At 36.6% G+C, this 22,477-nt stretch overlaps 1 protein-coding gene across 1 annotated transcript; it reads left to right on the forward strand.

The window, feature by feature from the left end:
• Positions 1-19,667: 19,667 nt before the first annotated feature.
• LOC118270616 (2-aminoethanethiol dioxygenase) lies at positions 19,668-22,165 on the forward strand. The gene has a single exon (XM_035586298.2). The coding sequence runs from the start codon at positions 19,685-19,687 to the stop codon at positions 20,552-20,554; it is 870 nt and encodes a 289-aa protein (XP_035442191.1). The 5' UTR covers positions 19,668-19,684; the 3' UTR covers positions 20,555-22,165.
• Positions 22,166-22,477: the final 312 nt, after the last annotated feature.

Below are 22,477 nucleotides of genomic sequence, written 5' to 3' on the forward strand. Positions count from 1 at the left end.
AATCTCTAAGAGTCCTGGTTTTTTTGATCGGGAAAATTATCCAATGACTCTACCCGCCTTGGGCGAGGTGAGTGCGACTTCTGACTCTTACTGACTAAAAACCACCCCGTTCCTACTCCTGCTTTTCGAACCGAAGCCCCGGTAAACCCGCTAGGTAGTCCGCAGCTCCGGATCAGGCATCAGCCCTACTGGACCCCATCTGTGATCTCTAGAGTCCTAGAACTTGTTAGTAAGTTAATTATTTATTGACAGGTTTAGGTATGTTATCTTAAACTAAGAAACTTATGCCCGAATACTCAAACGCTACTCAATTTTAAGACGCTCTCAAATGTAGTTCTGTCACTATCAATTCTTTATAAAATGGCAGAGATAGCACGATATTTAAGTACAACTTAAAATTGAGTAGCGTTTTATTCGGGCGTATATCTCTGAAATCGCTGGACCAATTTTGACGGGACTTTTATTGGCAGGTAGCTTGTATACTCAGGCGTAACTTAGGCTACTTTTATTTGTTACAAAGTCCGTAATTCACACGAAGCTGGAGACATCAGCTTGTCTCTCAAATAAGCCTAAACAAAATACACAACAACAGTCAATACAAACTAACAAATGAAATCACTTGTTCTCCCGAGGATACGTTAAAGAAGTGCCTTTGGATTGGGCAAGCGAAACTCAAGTGGACTATTACGTCCACATTTAGACCACACTCGTATAAACGGGTTAATGGTACCACAAAACTGTAGCTAGGTATACCTAACTGCGCCTAGATTTTGGCAGAGGTAGTGTAGTCATTATAGACCTGGGTAGTGGCTGTACACTAAGCAATTTGTACTGACTTCTTAGCAATGCAATGGCTTAACCATGGGATCAGGAATTATTAGTAATTCCACTAATGGGATAGAGATCGATGTTTGACATTAGTAGAATTGAAATTCAGTCAAAAATTTAGATAGATCCAGATATGTTTACTTAAAGGATAATTTTGGATTTAAAGGTAATTCAATATGATTCCTTTCGCCTATTAATGAAATATTTTTTGTCTAATGATAATGAATTTCTGACAGATAAAGATTTATGTTTTCCATTTCGAAAGTTTCGTTGTAACAATGAAGTTCAGAATGGTCTATTGTGAACATGGGGTTCGCCGTATATAACACGACACTCATTAAATTAAGTGTTATTAATAATATCTTATTAACATAACACGCTTGTTATAACACCTAACGGACAATTACACAGGTTTTCTATCACTCTCTTCTTCTCTATTCACCTAATCACCCAAAAACATCTAAAGAAAACTTCCAAGCAAAATTACGTGGGCGAAATTTTTGTAATAAGCTTGACGAACACTGAACACTCGGGCAAAAGTAAAGCGCTCAATACATCGCCAATTGGTAGGAACGTGCCGAAGCGAACAATTTCTCTGCAAACGGGAAAGAAGGCTAATCAAAAGAGATTCAATAGGCGGAAACCGCCCGAAGGCATTACGAAGAGCAAGGGGGGAGGAGCCGATCAGCGCAAAAAAAAAAGTGGAAATAATTCGTTAATCCCGTAATTGGAGCGCGCTACCGAACCGGAAAACAAATTTCCTATTATTGCCGGCCAGGGTTGTCGGTTAATGGTTTTCGGTATGACCAATTTTTTTGTGTGTAGTAGGTATATTTTATTTATTTTTAAAGTTTATTAGACTGTCAATGAGTGTGTTATAATATTGTCTTAAATAGGTTTAAAATCGCGTCTTTATCTATTGTGCATTGTTTGTGAAGCCGTCGAAAACCAGGACAAATAGTGATACCTAGACAGAAATGTGTTTATCTTTGAAATTTTTTCTACAATAAATTCGGGATATTCCTGCAATCAAACAAAGGAATAATTTACACACTAAAATCTCCATTGCTACGAACTATTCCAAACTCCTTGCAAACTAGGTAGGTACATTTTTTTAATTTAATTAAGGAGTTTTATCTAGAAAGTTATGACAAATTGTACCTTTTACAATCGTAACTTCAAATGAAAAATAACAAATAGGTACGTTGCCTATTACGAGGCCTTTGCCCAGCAATGAGATGACCATGGCTGAGAAAAAAAAAAACCTTCTCAATTTAAAAATTCCAAACTCCTTGCAAACTAGGTAGGTACATTTTTTAACTCTTATTTAATTAGGGATTTTTATCTAGATAGGTTAAAAATTAAATACGTTCTCAATTCAAAAATATCCTAACACCGTACACCCCTAACAAGAGTCGCAAAGTCGAACAGAAAGTGTAGGTAGATAATTATTATTAGAGCGCGACTCATTAGGGGTCGATTGTCGTCCCCTTGCGCCCCGCGACCGGCGCCCGCCTCCCGTGCGGCCCCCGGTCCGGTACCGTCAGACCGTCACACCTGACCGGTCCGTTTATCATTGGCAATTGGCGAAGCACTTTTTATTTACAGGCTGTTTCATGGAATTGGAAAATTGAATAGATTTTTTATGTTATTTTACTTATTGGTGGTTAAACGGTGATTGAGCATTTGGTGTATGTGTCGTCTTTGGGTTGTGAAAGTATTAATGAAATATAATTCGTATGTTCTTTTGTCTACATAATGAATATTATTTCTTTTCGATTTCAAGTGACAATAACAATAACACTTTGTTTAATGTTTTACCGATTTATTTACTACATGGAATATATTCAAGAAATTCTGTACATTTTCCTTAAGATCTCCAGGCAGCCGTTATTACTTTTCCTGAAATTATTTTTGTCTCCGAAGGGGTAGGCAGAGATGCACATTACAGCACGTAATGCCGTTATACATTTTTCATCAAATTAAAATTTGTTGAAAAGAACAATATTATTACTTGAAACACAGTCTATTAACGCACCATAGTTTCACCAGCATCAATCAAGTGACAACATTTAAGATCACAGCTGAAAAACTATAAAATAGAGCAATACCAAGTAAAACAAACACCCTGTTCCATACTTGAGCTGTGCGCGCTATTGGCGGAGTCCGCTTTTTATTTGCCGGTGCTCCACGGGGCACTTGTGCGACGTGAGCGCCCCCTGCGCGACGGAAACTATCGGAAAATCTACGTTGAAGGACGTACATTGCCGTTGTACTTACATAATGCTATATAGGTACCTATTACATGGTTGTTTCAGATATTCTTTCCATTTATTTTTATAGGATTGTTATTGACTAAGTATGTAATTTTCTGGTGTTGCGGGTTTCCATGGGCGGTGCTGATCGCTTACCATCAGGTGGCTAGTCTACTCGTTTGCCCCCTATTCTGTAAAAAAATCTGCTTATGATAAATCATGAAAAGGAGACTTGATTTTGCAACGTCATTAGGTTTAGGGTTTTTTTGTTTTTTATACTTTGGCCCACACTAAGATTTACACCTATGTCGCGGGTGCGTTTATAAACATGCAACTTCACATGACACCTAGACCCGAAAAAACAATTTGTAGATCACACAAAGAGTTGCTCCGTGCGTGAATCGAACCCGCTACGCGTTGCACGGCAGCCCAGCTACCACGCCAACCTGGAAAACGAGAGTTTGATTGTCATAACATTTTTATCCACCCAATCTATCCCTTTACGAAAAAAAACTCCTGAAAACCACCCACGGACGAATAGTCAATAGAGCCCTATTTTCATAACAGAACATTGAACTATCTAAAGAAACAATCACGTCAATCAATCAATCATTCATTCATTCGTTCAATCGTTGAATGATAACAGCACTAATGCACTAGACGAAATGATCCCTTCGTATAAAAACAAATATTTTGACCATTCAACGAGTAACTATAGGATTTTGACGTGAGAACTGACAGCGGGTTAAACTTTCCGGTTATTCCGTGATTAAGTTTATGAATGGAGTAGGAATGTTGTTTTATTTTGTGGTTATTTTAACTGTGAATCGTTAAACATGCGGTGTTTATAAAGAGGAATGAATATGTGCCCGTTTTATGATGGGAATCGTGTACGGTGTAGGGCAGATTTTAAGAAAATAAAAGCCGTTTGTTCGAAAAATAAAAGCGATTCTAAAGTCTCGTCTCCACTAGGAACATTTGTCGAGCGACATGTGTCCCTGGAGACATCGGGCGATGTCGGGCGACATCGCCGCGACATTGTTGACTGTGCGACAAGGGTGTCTATATGTCATGTTGCTCGTAGTAGCAGCGCGACAATTGCCGCGTCGTGTGTCGCGGAATGCTGCTCATGAATATGAGCCTCTAGCATGGCTTGAAACTAGTCTAGTTCCTCGTCAAACAATTACGTAAGTAAGCCGATAACATAATAATTAATTTAGTATGTCTCACGAAAGTAACAATAAAATCATGTCGCTCGACAAATGTTCCTAGTGGAAACGAGGCTTAAAAACTAAACAATCCTATTTTGTTTTTGTAGATTGTTATAAAATGTCATTCAATTCTAATTCATCGATAAACAAAATATGTTTTTATTTTTAATTAAATGCATTTCTGTATTTGAAAGTCAATCAGTTTTCATATTCGATATTCAAACTGGTCTGTATTTCTAACTAGCCAGTCTAGAATTATTTACTAACTGTCAAAACATGTTGAAGCCAACTCTCCCATTCTCGTAATGGATTCTCTAGAACCCACTCGCAGCTTTCCTTAAATTGCGAGAATCGAGCGACCAGATTTACTCATAAATAATCAAAATTGGGTCTACCTGTAAACAGTCCTACACTTTCCTAATGTGATTAATCTCTTGGAAATCTAATCACCAATATTTCTCAGTTGTAGGTAATCTTTACGTAGGTTTTAGACTTGCAGAGCAGTTTTGACAAGTACCTAAACACTGCGTTGACTAGTCAATTTATATTATGGTAAAAACGAGTAAATAGTTCGAAATGACAGCTGTCAATATTGGAATAACTAAAACTCGGCAGAATATAGCACACGCTACACACGTTACAGTGCTGCCATCTGCTCTAATTAAAAATACGACGAAAAAAAAACTGTTAACAAACTTTCTAATATTAGGTAGATAGTAATAGGATTCTCAGCTCGTGATTCACGCAATAAAACCAATAAATATGGCTACTGAATGTACATCAATGTCTGCAGAAGTTTATAAAACGTCAGAGAATGATTTTTAATTGCTCCCAAGAAGTCACTCAAAGCATACATAATTTTGATCGGCAACTCAGTTGTTTAGTGTAATCACACTATTTTAAACTCGCACGATGTTATGTTTCGTTTTAATTTTATCGTTTTTCGCCTCTGGACATTGTAGTGATGATAATTAAATTAATAATTATTGTTACAATTTTACCGTTTCGTTTCGTTTCGCCTTGAACTAGGTATGTTGTGGTTATTGTTCGGGTTTCGCGAATGTTTCACGTGTTGTGTTGTAAGTTTGTTTACGTTGCTTTCTTTTATGAATTATGGACTAGGCTTACACTCAAATACTGTGTGGAATAAACGCTTTGATCAAATTTCGGTTGAGAAACAAACAAAGAGGGGAATAAAAGCAATATCTCTAGATACTCGTAATTTTTTGCACACATCTTAATTTATTTCTTTTGTTATTTTAACGTTGCCCCACACTGAGATTTTCTATCGTGCGTGCATTTACAAACGTACAAGTTCGTACGTACAAGGATCGCATAAAGAATAGCTCCGTGCGGGAATCGTACCCGCTATACGTTGCGTGGCAGCTGATTGTCCAGCCAACGCACTAACCGTGCATTCAAGTCAATCTAATATCAAAACGGAAGCGATTTTTACGACCTCGATAAATAGGAGTATGAACGAAGACAGTAAGAGTCTGACACTCTTTCGCCTCACCACTCACTCTGGCGGGAAAAGTCATTGGATGCCTTTCTCAACTCAAAAAAATAATAATAAAGAGTGAATATACGACAAATGCCCTCTGAAAAAGGCAACGGAAGGGGTGTTCAACGGGGGATGTCTTTCATATACCTAATGATGAAACTTTCTTAGATCAGTTCTTTCAAAAATTCCTAGAACCTCCTTTTACGAAGATTCTCATTTCCGTGATGAGTAAATCCTATTTGATTCTGTTTTCCTATTAACTACCAATCGATGTATTCTTAGTACATGATTGTAGGTGTCACCGCGTAATATTGACGCAGCGTAGTAATTTTGGCATAGATAATATAAACATGTGAGTATTTCAACCAATGTCAAGAGCCCGTCAAAACCTCGTTTTATTTTTTCATTTTACAACGAAATGGAATATTGTGCTGTCATTACGTATTAGTAAATTAAGATTTTTTCATGAAAATTGTAATTAAATATGGGAACGATTGAATAAGCTAAAAGATTATTATTTCCTAGTTGTCACTTTTCATATTCTTGCGCTTTTTTGCTGGAAGTAGGGACTTTTGGGCCCAAATCTTATCTTAATGTTACCCATTATTTTTGTGAGTACTTTTGTGGGTTTTGTCCTGAATTAGTTTACTTTAAAGTAAACTAAATCAGGACAAAACCCACAAAATATTCCCCAGTAAAATCTGCTCGTAGTTGAGAATGAGGCAACTTCCATTTATAAAACACTCGCCAACCGAATCTCACGTCTCATAAACTGAAATTACGAAGCAGACACTGATATTAACATTTTTAATTACTCGCAATCGCACCGCAACGCACCGATTAAATAAACTCCTTGGTTTATTGTCGTCGTAAAAAACAATAACAAAATACTGGCCGTTTAGTGACACCGTACACTTGTTAAAAAAATAAACAAAACACGCACATGTTGGGAGATTCGAAATTTGAACGTATTTATTTTTTTGGCTGTATATTTTTTTGTTTGTTGCCTAATGTAGTAAAGAGGTTGCATAGGTTTATAGTTTCTACTCCTGTTACACCATAGAACTATACAATATAGAAAAACTAAGAAAAATAAAAAACCTAACTAAGTTGAATAGTTCTAACTTAGTAGGTAAGAAAAAAACATTTCCACATACTACCTAAAAATATATTTTATTAATTTACAGAGCGTACTCCTTTTTAAAAGGCCGGCAACGCACCTGTGCCTCCTCTGATGTTGCGGGTGTCCATGGACGGCGCTGATCGCTTACCATCAGGTAACTCGTCTTCCATAAATCGGAAAAGCCTGCGTCACTTTGTCTATTCCAGGAGACTAATGCAACAGTGTAGTCAGTTGCCTGATGACACTCGACTAACGACACAAATCGCATCAACATCAGTAATTATTCAAAATTATTTTCGCCAATTTTACCTGTAACATAAGTAGCTAGGTAAAATAACTAATTTTAGACACAATTAATTTCTTCGAAGAACTAATGAAATCGAATATCTTCAATACACAAACACGTGTAGGTACTCAAGAAACTACTTATGTGCCAAATATCTTAATAACTAACATTAGCAATCTGTTCGAAGAAATTGATGATGAAATATCTATTTTTCTACCTATAAAAATATCATTTATTTCATTGCCACTTCAGAGTTTGAAGTTGAGAATATATACATACTCTTTTACCTATAGATACCTACTTACTTAAATCTGGATACAGCCACAGGCAGCGCTGGATATACGGACTTGTTTGATGGTCGAAATCGATCGCGTATATACTATATACAGTACCCTTAGTTTGTTTTAGGATTAACGAAAACGAACAGAGAGCGCTCTGATTGGCCGACGCGAATCAACCAACCAATCAGAGCGCCGAACGCGCTCTCGGTTCGTTTTCGGTCAACGTAAAATATACTCGTACTAAGGGTAGGTACAGGTCTCCTGGGCTTTTCTCAATACTAAACAACTTCGCAGCAGGTCGCTTCCAACCGGCCTATCTGGAAGCCATTGGGGGAGATCTATATTCAGCAGCGGACGTCTTATGACTGATAATGAGGATGATGAAAAAACATCGAACTGACTAGTTATAAAGACCAAACCATTATTAATGTGATTAAAAGTGGCGAAAAGCTACATTCCTTCACAGAATGATAACATATCGTAAGTGACCCGGTTTTAGCCACTTTAAAAATTTTGTCGACTTTGAGGCTTTCTTAACTTATAGTTTTTGTTATCACGAACATATTTCTTGTAAAAAGTCATTTAACATGTATTAACCTTGCCTAAGAAAACCCTTTTTTTAAAGAACGTCCAATAGAAAAATAACTGTATAAAAAAGAAAAAAAAAAGGGAGTTTGTGCCATTTTTGGCCAGGTTCGTGCCATTTCTGGCCACGGTCGTGTGCCAGTTCTGGCCATCAAAAATACAATAAAAGTAATCAACATTTTTTAATTAAATTTCACATTTTATAAACAATGGTTTTCATTTAGTTTGGAAAATATGAAATATTATTACTTCACTTGAATTTAACTTACAAATAAAGAGATCAACATTTCTATGACGTTGGTAAAAGCTGCAAAGTAAACTGACCTCCCCTTTGTGTGAAGGCAATTTATTGCATCTCTGAAAATGAAAAATATGTATTTGTTGATATGTAAAGCCAAGGAAAAAAAGCCACGATAAAATAAAGGGGAAGAAGTGGGGTGTCTATGTACATCAGTTTTGGCCAGCCATGTGGCCAAAGATGGAGAAATTCATAATTTTATCTCCAATAGTGGCCACCTTCTAAAAACCTCACTTCAGAAACATATGGCGACAAAATAACTTTAGTTTCACTTAGACAATATATTCTTAATGTAGTATTAACATAAACATCCAAACAATAAACAAAGATTTAAAAAATAAAAACCAAATCCTCACCCGCTCGCCTTAGCCTTTTTGTTAAGAACTTAACAATTTCACCCTCAACTAAAAAGAATGACTTGTTGCATCGAAGTGAAGTTTGACACATTAAAGCTGCCAACGGTATTAGTGTCTCCAATATTCAATATTTTAAATACTGTACATCACAGAGTAATTTATTTGTCCATGCCTTAGTTATAAATATTTGAAGGCCCAAATGGCCACAAAGGGGTCGATGGCCACAACCGGGTCACTTGCCCTATTTTTTTATAAAATTCTTAGGAAATTAATTAAGAAGAAATTATCACAGACCATTAAACAACGCAGCCATCGAAGTGATGACCGGAAATTTTTTAATTACACTTTTTTTTAATGAAAGAAGAAATGACCGAACGACTCAATCACCTTCAAAGGCAAAGACTCAGATACTCAGCCTCTCGTTCAGGAATCAATTAGCGTGAGCACAAAGCACACAGAATTAGCTGGCTGAAAACAATCCACACGTGTGCCTCGCTGATTAAAAATAAAACTGACTTAGACAACTCGATGCGATGTTTGAAAGGATTGGTGGAGCGTTTAGTATGAGATGATGGTGGGTTGGAAAGTTATTAAGTTGGCAAGTTGACTTGACCGTCGCGTCGTTTAAGTAATAATGTATGCTTTAGCTAACCGTTATACCTTTTTTAATATTATACCTAGGTCACTTCGATTCACTTTAGCCTATTGTCAAATTACTACTTACTGCAGAACCTAAACAGCGAACTTTGCCGTTAAGGTTCTAACATTGAAAAAAGTTAGTTGAAAATAAATGCAAATACTTAAGAATTACTTAACGATTAAATGCAATTCTTTAAATCTTCCAATTGCAAATTGATTAAAGATCGGTTATTTAATATTAACAGTTAACAATATAACGATATAAATTATTTAATGTTACTCACGAAACTAACACTAAACAAGCTACTGGCGTTCCAGTGAACTGTCTCGTTCGAACGCGGCTCACTCACTTCCGACCTCAGTAAACAGGTAGGGGAAACAAATCAGAAGTTTATGCTACTGAAATGTAAATGTGGCACCCGCCGGCTTGTGAATGGACTGGACAGTACACGATTATTGCTACTACTAATGTTCTAGATTATAAGGAGCTCATAAAATCATACCATTTATTCTAGACAAGATAGAATAGTTACTTACCTACATAGACTGCCTATTGGGCCGCGTGGTTGCAAGTGCGACTGTGCGGCAAGGGGTTTCGGGTTCGATTCCCTGGTCTGGCGAAGTACTGCTAAGTACTGTTTTTTTCAGTTTTTCGAAAATTTCTCAGTTGTAGCACGGAATCTGGAAATGTGCCCAGTATATTATGGCAATAGGCTCACCACCTATTACATGGGACTTACAAAGTAAATTGTGAAAAGTGAGGTACATTGTATAGTGGCATTACGTGTCATAATGTGCACCGCTGCCTACCTGGCGAGACAATACTTACTTATCTGGTTTTGTAACGCAATATTTTCGCCATTTTTCATAGTTGCCACAAGGATATTGTTACTTATTAGTTATTTCTCAAAGCTATAATAATGTCAATTGAGTTATTCGACATCTGAAAAAAAACCAACGGTAGGTAAATCGATTAAAAAAACTCCTCCAAAATATTTTTTTGGCCCCGCGACACATAAAAAACACACCCCTTCATTTATTGTATCTAGTCGGCCATATTAGTTTAAGCTTCCATGTTAAATTCGTTATAATAATATATCGTTTTATTAGTTTACGGCCAGTAATCACGTCACTTCCTAGAACAGGCACACGTGACGCCTTCCTATTAATTCTTATTTTAAAAATTTAAATACTTTTTGTCGTTCGAACTGGGACACTGTTTATGTTACGCTTTCAGGTACGGGCAGTTCGAAAATGGAAGGGAATTTCGAATGTTTTGTTATACATTGCCTGTTTTGTTAGACTGTGTTACTTGAAGTCTCCAACAAAACACGCAATGGATGTTGTATAGAATGTTTCATGAAAATTTTCGTCAGTATCGAAGTCCGGCCTCCTTTTTTAAAGGGCGGGTTAGTTAATAGGTGTTTAAGATTTTTTTTAACGTGTTATGTTTTAACGTAAGTCGTGGAACCACGTCTTTAGGGGTGCGCAGTTACAATAACAATATTTTTTTAAAACAACGGCTATTTATTTTAACAAGTTTGTTACGATTAAAAATTGAGTAATTAAAACTTTTTGTTTAGTTTCGAATAGTGTATGGTCATAAAACTGCTGAGCAATAAAATGAAATAAAATAAAGTCAGACATTACGTGGGATTCAAAAACATTTTATATGTTTAAATAGTCTATTTAGTTCGCTTACCAAACTGCCATTACTTTTACACATATTGAAATATTAACCGTAGCAATTGGTGGCGTAGCAATCTGCTATGAACTTTAAAAAACTGAAAGTTTTGTCAAAATATCTCGGCTGTAACAAAGAAATAATGATTATTTTCATTATTTACACAATATAATTATTATCATCATTTCAGCTACAACATAACGCATATCAGGAAATCAGGAAAGAAAGTTATCAATTTGAAATTTGAAAGTCGCTTAACCAGACTATTTAATGGCAACAATTTTACTCTAAAACAGCCATAGGTCTGCCAAATAACCAACCTCTTTCGACATCGACACTAACAAAGAGATCCGTCCTAATTAATCCATAGCCAATTCCATTCGAAAATCAAACCTGTTCCAAATCCAAATCCAAATTCAAATTCAACAAATGAAACTCTAATTTACCAAATTCCCGGAAACAAGAGTACATCAATCGGTAACTACTCGTATGATGAACGCAAAGGATTTTTGATTTTGATTTTGATTTTGATCAACAACTACTGTTTCAAACGCCGCTCCCTATGTACATCAAAGTGTGTTATTATCTGTGGCTGCAGTAGCTTACCCCACTAGTGGACATTTGATCAAAAGACAGATTTAGTTGTCTTTGAATGCCAGCCTGGAAGCACGCCAGAGCTTTGATTCTTTACACATAGAGTAGTGTGAACAAACAGAGACTTCATTGCTCTATTGTTTGCACTTATGTACCTATGAATGATTTTGGATGTGTTTCTTAATAGTGCCTAATATTGGATTCCTAATTAACGTTATTATTTAATTTGAAACCATTATCTACTCAGCAAAATTTTCTTTTTAAATACCTAAATGGCAATACAAATACAACTTGGATAATTCAACGCAATTAGACTGACCAACTACTGGGGATCCGGCTCGAAGGGCAGAAGTAGGAATGGGGTGTTTTTAGTCAATAAGGGTCTGACACTCTCTCTAGCCTCGCCCAAGGCGGGAGAAGACATTGGATGATTTCCCCCTTAAATAAAAAAAACCTAAACAATTCTCATCACATGATTGCTTTAAACATAACAATAAGATAGTATATAAGTACTTAATTGTCTCTTAGACATTTTCCCAATTTTTCCGGTAACAACAAAATGTTCTAAAGAACTCTCTGTTCCAAAACTAACCTGTGATCACAAAGGCGTAATTTAGTGTTCTTAGTATTATGTGTAAGGCGCGAAGTCGAGGCGGTTAATGCGTTGTGTAACACAAACAGGCGGAGCCGGGCGGCGGATACTCGCTTTGTGGCTATCCAGAGTATCTAAACGTATTGTGTACGAGATAGAAGATCCAGTTCACGAATTTGGGAGAAAAGAGTAGGATATAAGTATGAATGGAAAAGATGGAAAAGCCAACCATGCAAAAATATCGCATAAGATAATATGTAAATGTAACAAACGCGAAGCATCTGCCAGTATAATATGGGCCATGATCCATTAGTTGACAGTAGTTAACATGTCACACTTTCGTTGTCGTGAGGCTTATGAGTAGTAGACTACTAGTACGAATCACCTGATGGTAGCAATCAGGTTTCTGATTGCTTGCATGGGCATTGCATGGGCGTTTGCCGATGGACACTCGCAACACCAGAGAAGCTACAACTATGTTGCCAGTCTTGTCAACCAACCAGATTTCCCAACAACCCTCAAATTCTTAACCCCCAAAAGGCCGGCAATACACTTGTAACGCCTCTGGTATTTCGGGTGTCCATGACCGGCGGCAATTGCTTACAATCAGGTGATCCGAGTACGGTACGGTATCCTTTACCGGCTTATACCATAAAAAAAGTCTGCAACACGAACCCTGTAGTCTTTTTCTTAAAGGATTATTTATTTTCCCATTTCTGTGGGACTTCTGAATTCTCTCAGTCACTACCCAAGTGATCTGACGGCTTGATTGTCGAGCGAAACGCCTACCGGACTAAAGATTGTCAGTGGATCCGGAATTCGAAGATAAATATTTACGTGTAAACATTACAATATCATTCTTACGTAAAGATTAAAAGAAATTTCCGGAATATTGTCTTTTGACTATAGGAACGTTGGAGTTAAAAATAAAACGTGAATAGAATAGAATAATTTATTTGCAAAGAGTGTTGTGTTGGTACAGATTATTAGGTGATACAAAATTTAAAGTTCCTTGTACGTAACGTAGATTTTGAATTTTCTTCTTTATTTACTTTCGCAGTTGGCGAGTTCTCTTTAGACGTGAAGGACTAAGGGAGAGTGGCCTTTGTTCAGCAGTGGACGTCTTCTAGCTGATGATGATACTGCTTCAATGGTGAACTGCTAAGCTACTTTGTTATTTCTGTAATTGTCAATTTGAAACATTCGAAGTGAGCTCAATTGCGGTTTGCTATGTCATTGGTTGTGAGAATAATCTCGACCAATGACGGGCGAGAATGCGATCAAGCTCATTTGGAATGTTTTGAATTGACAAAAACAAAATAGCTGGTTACAAGCGTAACTGTTGAGCTGAAAAGTATAGAAGTAGCTGATGTTCCTTCGTCTCTGGTTCAGGTCTGTAGTGATTACGTGATTAGTCTTAGACATAATAATATCTAGAAATGGTGTAACTGTTTAACCACAATTTTAGACACAATATCTCTAATCATAACTAAATAAGCAAAAATAAGCGAAGTTTCTAGATATCAAGAATTAATAGCACCTGAACACGTCATACGAAAATAACAATAACACAATTTTGACGGGAATCTCTCTTTTGTAACAGCACTACAATGCGTTGGCAACATATTTTTAAAGGTACCCTAATTGTAGCCGGCACACGACCGCCATTTAAACGCTCTTCCACATGTGTGCCCATAAACAAACCTTTATGGATTAACCTTCATGTCATCTATACATTGTGTTAAATAACTTAAGGCTTGTTTATTGTTTAAGTACTGTTTAACTGCCTAGATATATGCGTAATGCGTTGTATTTGCTCGTACTTTATAATTCCTTTAAAGTGTTCCAGTTTTCCAGGTGCTAGGTGCAATGGATCCGCTAGGGTAACCTGGATCCGAGCTATGGATGCAGAAATAGACTACCCGGTGGATTAGTCGGTAAGAGTCAAAAAAAGGGGTAAAAAAAGTCGGTCTGCACGAATTTTTCTTTTATTTCATAAACATGTTAATGTCATTTTTACGGTATAGGAGACGAACGAGCAGACGTATCATTCTAATGGTAAGCGATTAATTTTCTATGAAGTCTGAAAATTAAAGTGAAAAAATGCAACAAACACACAGCCATCTCACTTTATACCTATATAGTTTGAGTCCGACCGTGTGCAGGAGTGGCAATTATTATCAAAAACATTCAGTAGGACGATGAAAGAAACTCTTTTGACTTTCATCCCCATAAAACGTGCGCTTTGTAGTTAATGTGTAATTATACGCTGTTATTATGTTTTATAATTCACGTTTACGCAAAAATTAAACGTCTGTTGTGCTTACTCTAAAGTGAAGTTAATATTCTTTATGTTGTTGCTAACTTTTGCCCGTGGCGTCGCTCGCGGTTAAAACGATTTTGCCGTGTCTTGTCTTGTTAAACGTCTGGCGAGGTGTTTGCAATTATCTTGTTAATAACTTAATATATGCAGTTATAGTTAATTTTAAACTGGACTCTGACCTTTTCAATTATCGTGAATAGGAGTAAAGTAATGAATTCATAAAAAATATAAGTAATTATCATTTATCACCGAACACTACTCCTGACTTTGTGTCCTAACTGATACCTAGTACTTTTAATTTATTAGAGTTTAGCAAACAAATTATCTTGGTCTTTTTCTTTAGGTACGAGGAAGATCAAGAAAAGTAGCGTAGTATTAGCCGTAGGACCGATGTTTCCATCTAGGTTTTTAAGAGAAAAATAAAAAAATGACAAAAATCGGTGACAACTCAAAAGTTTGGACTTTTTTCGGCCGTTAGAACCATTAGGATTAGGAAGCACGGCAAGACTCCACAAGATTAACGAGGTAGTACTTATTATTATTCTATTAATGTTGAATGAATTACAATAATGGTGGGCCCGTGACTACTGTAACTGCGCTGACTATGTCGTAATAGTCGTTCACTAAACTGTTAATTTGTGTCGTGCCGTCCACCGGTGTTGAATGTTCCAGTAATCCAGTCCCGTGATCATTGGATGGTGTTATACATGAACTATGAAACATCAAGGATGTATTAAAACTGTCACATGAAACGAAATGCTGTACAGCAATGTCTTGTACCTAGCATCACATTGATGATGATAAAATATGGAGGTTGGAGACTGTTAGTCCATTGTTAATTAAATTATCGCAAGAGCTAAAGAGTTTTTAGCTATACCTAGTGCTAGCTATACCTAGTGGTCATTTATTTTTGTGGGGCAAAATCATCCAATGACTTCTCCCGTTTGGGTAAGGCGTAATTTCAGAAAAACGCGTTTAGACAAACGTACTGTATGTAGGGCGCTCTCCAGCTAGATTTTTTAAGGGGGTAAAGTTATCCTATGGCTTCTCCTGCCCAACGAGAGGAAGTGTCAGACTCTTACTGACTAAAAACCACTCCGTTCCTACTCCTGCTTTTCGAGCCGGAGCCCCGGCAAACCGTTAGGTCTTCCACGACTCCGTATAGCCACTGGGCCATCAGTCCTACTGGGCCCCCATCTGTATGCATACCTCATTTGAGACGCGCACGCCGTACGTTGAGTGGGTCTACATTTTCATATAAGTACCTAGGTAAGTAACAAGCCATATTAAAATGTTGGTTCCCTCTCTCGCTCTCATATAATCCAGTAACCCGAGCGCCATACATCTAATTACAGATGTTCGTACTGAAATAAATTATTTTAAATGTAAATACCGACGATTGGCGCAATGATAGCTTTTATTACCAATGTACGTCACCGATACATGTATACTACGCAGGTTTTATATGTGAATCATTGTTAATTACTAGGAATATTGATTTAGATAACCTATATCCCTAAATATACACTTTAGATTAGATTTTAATATGTTTAAAAAAGAACTTGTGCGAAGTGGCTGATTACCTATCGAATTAGTTGGTAAAAACAATTATGTTTATATGTATAATATTATTTATTTACTTCGAAAACCCCTGTTATCTATTTGACTAGTTTGTGTTTTAGTTTACAACTTAAAATAATATTTACCAAGACTAAGATACTTGTAGCGCCATCTGCTGATAATTTTCGTGAATTATGAAAACCTTATCGTGAATAATTTAAGCTAAATATTTTACGGAATGAAAGACGTTAAATTACAATTTTAGGATAATTTAATTACTTATTTTATTATTTGTCAGGTTTTTCATTCCTACTCTTTGCCAAGCCAAGCGTAGAGAGATTGTGGAAAAATCTCTTGTGCCGAGAAGGCCAATAGTCCTGCAGTAGACAGTCACCTACAGACTGTCTACTCTTTGTTGATTACGATCTAGTCACTATTACCGCTGATATCTAATGCAGATGTTAGATCGAACTATCAAAGTACCAATTCAAAGACGCAAAACAGCGTATAGTGCGCGCAGTAAATCCTAGTTAATGAGAAATTCCACCTATTTTTACCTAACCTCGTTCGTTTAATGAACATTCCATTTTACGACAAGTGAACGCTCATCACGGACTTAATGGCGGCACTTCCGGTTCATTAGCACGTAAAAAATAAACTATTAAAATATGGATTCGTGAAACATTCGCCGTTTTACGACGCCGGAGGAAGTTCTATAGATTTATAGATCATTTTTATCGAGTTCGTATTAATGGTAAGCTACTGGCTTCCAGGCGAGTGGTTAACAAGCATGGCTGTCGAACGTGAGGTACTGGGGTCAGTTTTTTTTTGCAAAACGTAAGTACGGTGTACCATACCTACAGTTGAGCACAACACAGAAGTCATGAAACTTGTTTCAGTGATTGGCAATAATGAACCATAATTCAATGTTATAATAACTAAGTATAAGGGTAGTAAAGCGGGAGTACCAAGTACAAAGGACGGAGAGGCTTTGTTTAGCAGTGGACGTCTTTCGGCTGAGGATCGAGGATGATGAAGAAAAACTAAGTCAATGAGGCATGGAAATAATGCAACAATTAATCAGCCGTAATTTGCCTCAATACCTCCTGCGTGTGGTAATAACATGCTCGCTTAGTATAGTATAAAGGCACCTTGGGTTTTGTAGCAAAACCTCATTGGTCAACAGCTTCCAAACAAAATTGTTTACTCACTTAATTTGGTATAGAGACACCTTAGGTTTTGCAGCAAAACCTCATGATTGTGATCAAATAGTCATCCATTACAACACCTTCACCAGCTACACTGAAGCACGTAATCTAAATCATTACACAAGCTATCATCTACCTTTCCTAGCTACCAAATAGAGTTCGTGGAAGGCCACCCAGCGCGTGCGCAGCTGACAAACAAACCGACGAAGTACAGAGCACGGTAGCCAGTACGAAGGTACTTACATTTCTTTGGAAAACTTCTTTATGAAAGTTTGGGAGCTGATTACATCATGTCCGCGGTTCTCCGAAGGGGTAAGCAGAGGTACAGGTATCGAAGGCACGTTTCAATGGAATAGTGGTTTAAATACTGTGTGACTAGTTTCAAGCCAATGCAAAAGGCTCACATTCATGAACAGTATTCCGCGACTCACGACGCGGCGATTGTCGCGCTGTTACTGTAAAAGTTACCTGAGTAAGCCGATTGCATAATAATTAATTTAAGAGTCTCACGAAAGTTTAAATAATATTACTGTGTTATAAGTAGAAAATAGGGCCACTATGCCTATGTATGTCTAAATTATTGACAAAACAGTATTGAACCACGGATCGAGTTTGAGTCGACTCGACGATCACGCTACAAAGCCTACAGGATTTCAACAATAGTTTTGGAAATTGTAACAACAGCAAATAGTCTGTCTAAAATCACCAGTCCATTTTACGCGAACGAAGTTGCGGGCAAAAGCCAGTAGTTACGTGTAATATAGTAGCTTTTGCCCGCATAACAATAAAATCCGGTAAAACTAATATTTCCCCAGCCCAAACAATGTATTCCCATCTATTCGCGTCGCGTACTGATTAATTTATCTGTATTCACTGTCTTTATGCATCATTAATCGAGGCTGGATGAAACACAGGCACATTGGAAACTCAATAAAACGAGTAACGTTTACAATGGCTTGTATTTATTTTAAGTGGTATTATTGGTACACCACCCGCGTACGTTGCGGACCACACGTAAAACCGAACGCAGTGTTTACGATCTTCATTGTAGCTTGAGTAGGATCCGATGCTGACGTGGAATTCTTTAAGGTGTTCTAACTAATGTTCTATTTTTGGACTTTTTCAGTGGTTCTACCTACATGTTTTAAGGTAAGCGTCCACGGGCCCGCATCGTAAGCATCGCACGCATCGTACGCATTCCGTATGACGTCATCAGTACGCATCGCATGTAGGCATTGCTGATGATGTGGTGCGTACAATGCAGATCAGTGGACGCAGTTGTATGAGTTTCTATACAAGACAAACTAAAATCCGTTGCGTGCGGTGCGTGCGATGCGTACGATGCGGGCCTGTGGACGCGTACCTTAAATAGTGTGTTATACATTGAGACTGTCATGATAAGAGCATGGTATAGGTATATCTACTTTGGCGACCTTCAGGGCTGCGGGTGCATAGAGTGGGGACTCTAGATGCCCATCTAGCGACGGTAGAAGACGGTAGCACAGTGGTCACGTTCTGCTCGTGCAACTTAAACAGCGAGGCTCATGGGCGACGTAGGTATTCCGAATCCCTAGGGATGTGCCGTAACATAGGCGTTACACCGTAGGGGCTCCAGAGCAGGTCTACTGCAAGAAAAATTCCCCCCTCCCCAAAAAGCTCGGATTTTTAACCCGTAAAAAAAATTGAGTACATCTGTCTATCTATAGATTTTGGCAAATCTCCTTATTTAGAAGAAGCCCATGGCCCTGTCGATGTTGATGTCGTCGTCAAAATTGTGTTGATTAGGTATAATATGTGATTGTTGATTGAAATAAAACATTAAGTACCTACCTGCCTACCTATTCATCAAAAATAATTTTGTGCGTAAAACCTATAAAACAAAATTACAGAAATTTTCAAAACTAAGAAAGAAAAACAAGAATCAACAAACAATGTACCGGCGCCGGCGTTATTTTTTTAAATAATAGTAAGCTTAGCGCCATCTAGAACGCGAAGGAGAACTATATCGTATGGGTGCATGTCTACTTTCAGACAAATGAACGTAACACCGCTACTCAACAATAGATGTCACTTTTGACGTGAATATCAACTGATTTAGTTGAAAATCATTGCTTTGTATTTAAAATAAATTATTACATTCACGTTAAAAATATAAATTCTTGAAGTCAAAGTAAAAATAAAAGTGTTAATAATGATTTAACAAATATTCTATAAATTATACAAAATTTTCGTTTGTTTAGACCTAATAAAATAAAAATTATAAATAACATTTACTGAAGATTTTCTAGAACTTCAAAAACTGCACGACACCGTATAATGAAACGTCATTTTTAAAAAGTAAAAACAAAGTCAGGAAAATGACGTTTGTTGTCAGTTGCGCTTTGTTATCGTCGCGATTATTTTCTACATTCATTATAAGGAAAAAATTCTTGTGTATACATACAGTCAAATCTCTTATGGATAAACGTGATGAAGCGAAGTCAGCCATGGAACTCATCAACATCCCGCCAATCGTTTCTATATACCGGCATGCGCTTCACACCTTCGATGACAGGTACAAAAATGATCTTTTGATTAATTTGGATAAGCTGAAGTCTATGATGGACTTTCTGAAGTCTGAAGATTTAGGCTACGACGATAACTTAAAAAATGAAGCGTTTTGGCGGCAACCCGACAAAGCACCCTGTACGTACATAGAAGTTTTTCAAAACAACCAAATAAATATGAGTATTTTTGTTTTAAAACCGGGTTTCAAAATGCCGCTCCACGACCACCCACATATGCACGGGCTCCTGAAAGTGATTTCTGGTGCTGTGAAAATTAGAAGTTTTTCCGAGTACCCTCTGAAGGAGAGTGTTGATCCTATAGAGTTCCAAAGCGTTGCGAGGAAGGAAGCAGCGCGGCTGGCGACCGGCCACCACAAGCGACGGAAATTATTTGCTGAAGTAACCTGCGAGAAAGTTTGTTCTGAGAACTCCAGTACTTGCACATTGACACCGACCGTGTCCAACTACCACGAGCTAGAGGCACTCGACGTGCCAGCGGCCTTCTTTGACATCCTCTCTCCCCCCTACGACACCTTGATCGAAGGTATAGGACCGAGACGATGCCGCTACTACTACGTCTCCAATGAAATAAGCACCAACGTAGTGGAATTGCAAGAAACTGAAGTGCCAAAATGTTTCTACTGTGATCAAGCACCGTATTTAGGACCAATACTTGGTTAGGTACAAATTTACTATAATTTAGGTAGCTATTTGAAGTTTTATAGAAAAATATTAAGTTCCTCGCCATATAATAGTATTTCTCCCGATACCTTCTATCCATCTTTAATGTTGATATGCAAATATTCTAATGTCCTCTTCATGTTATGCAGTATTTGTTCTATTGATATGTATACATTGGTTAATGTTTTTCTAGCAAATTTATGATGGGGTATCACATTATAGTCTCTATGTCCTACACCATACGAGTTACCATTAAATAAAATTAGCCGTTGTCATAGTAAACATTACTGGGTGTTGTATGCATTTATCCATAGCTGTATGAAGTAGAAAATAAACTTATTGGAAGTCCGTACATTATCAAATATCCAAGTAGATAATTGAATTTGTTATTACTAAAAAGTATATTGTGTAATTTACAATTTTATCAGATTTCTAAATGAATGTTTACCCTCCGTTTGTATGTGAAATGCATACAAAATTGGAGCTTACAAGATTTATTATACATACATACTTACGATGTGGCAGTATGCTTAATGTGTTATTTATAAATGTTGCTGGATGTTTGACAATTTGACATTGTTGTTGTTATTGGTTGTCTTGTAATTAATAGAATTATTTTAATTCTATTTCTAAGTCAAGGAAAAGATTTTTGTTTAACTCAATGCTTTCTTTGTTCTTTGTTTTTAGGCTCTTGACACTTTATCTGTGAGTTCTGTAAATTCTTCGTAATCTTTATCTGAGTTTATAATGGACTAGGATTTTAATAGCGTTCAAACTTAATCTTTATGGCAATTAAAATTACATTTCTTGTAATGTTTTTTTATCTTTGGCTGTATGTTTTGAAACTCTCCGTGTTTATTTTCTTTTCTTCTTACCTACCTGTGTATGTGTCATTAGTATTGTTTTAGTTAGATTATACAATTCACCATTGTCTTGTGCGATATACCTGCTATACTGTGCTGACAAGAATTCATAATCCTTAGTGATATGTCCCGGGTTTCATCACAATAAACTAGAATAAGTTCGACATATTTCAACGATATAGTGACAAGTCAAATTTTTGTTCTTTTTGAGGCTTTAAACATCATGGATGTCTTACAATTTTATACGTAAAAATATGACATTTTGTTTACAATAGTAATGCTTTTTTTTACAATTATGTATTGATTCTTTTATGTCATCGTCTTACAATATTTTTTATTTGCTATGAGATGTATTTTATAACATTTTAAGTTAAAAGTGAAATGAATGTTCACAACATTCCAACATTATCGTGTTGTAATTCTAAATATTCATTCATCATTTGGGTATGTACTGTGTAGCATTATTAATTTAATTATCTGATCTCTAAAATCATTATTCGTAATTGTAACGTCATCGTAATAGTTAGATAATTAATAAATAAATCTTAAATATTGCACCTGTAAAATTATATTTGTAGGAAAGCGTGAATTTGTTTCCTTTGTGATGCCAGAATTGAATTTATGAAAATTTTAACAAAATTTTTAATGATGCACTGTTAATGTATAAGGAAATTTTATAGAAATAAGTTTTTGTTTTCCAGAAGTAGTATTGATGTTTTATTGTTAATAAAAAAGATTGATTTGTTAACTTTTGTCTCTTATTTATGATAATATGTATACCTTTAAAAGGTTTTATCACTTACTGGATGAACTGAATTTCATTATTTCATAGCAAACTTAACAATTAAAGTTGGTGTTGTAAGTAGGTAAATGGTAGATTGGTAGCTAATCATTCTGATCACGTCATTATTGCACATTTAATATGATATGACTAAATATTTTGCTGATTCAGCACGTAGTAATTTATAAGTTACACATTATGTATACCTATTGATTTGCTAGTTATGAGGTCCCATATATTTAATTTTAATAGATTATGGGCGCTTCTATTGCGGACTGC

The sequence above is a fragment of the Spodoptera frugiperda genome, chromosome 13 (assembly GCF_023101765.2).
Source record: "Spodoptera frugiperda isolate SF20-4 chromosome 13, AGI-APGP_CSIRO_Sfru_2.0, whole genome shotgun sequence".
Taxonomy (NCBI): domain Eukaryota; kingdom Metazoa; phylum Arthropoda; class Insecta; order Lepidoptera; family Noctuidae; genus Spodoptera; species Spodoptera frugiperda.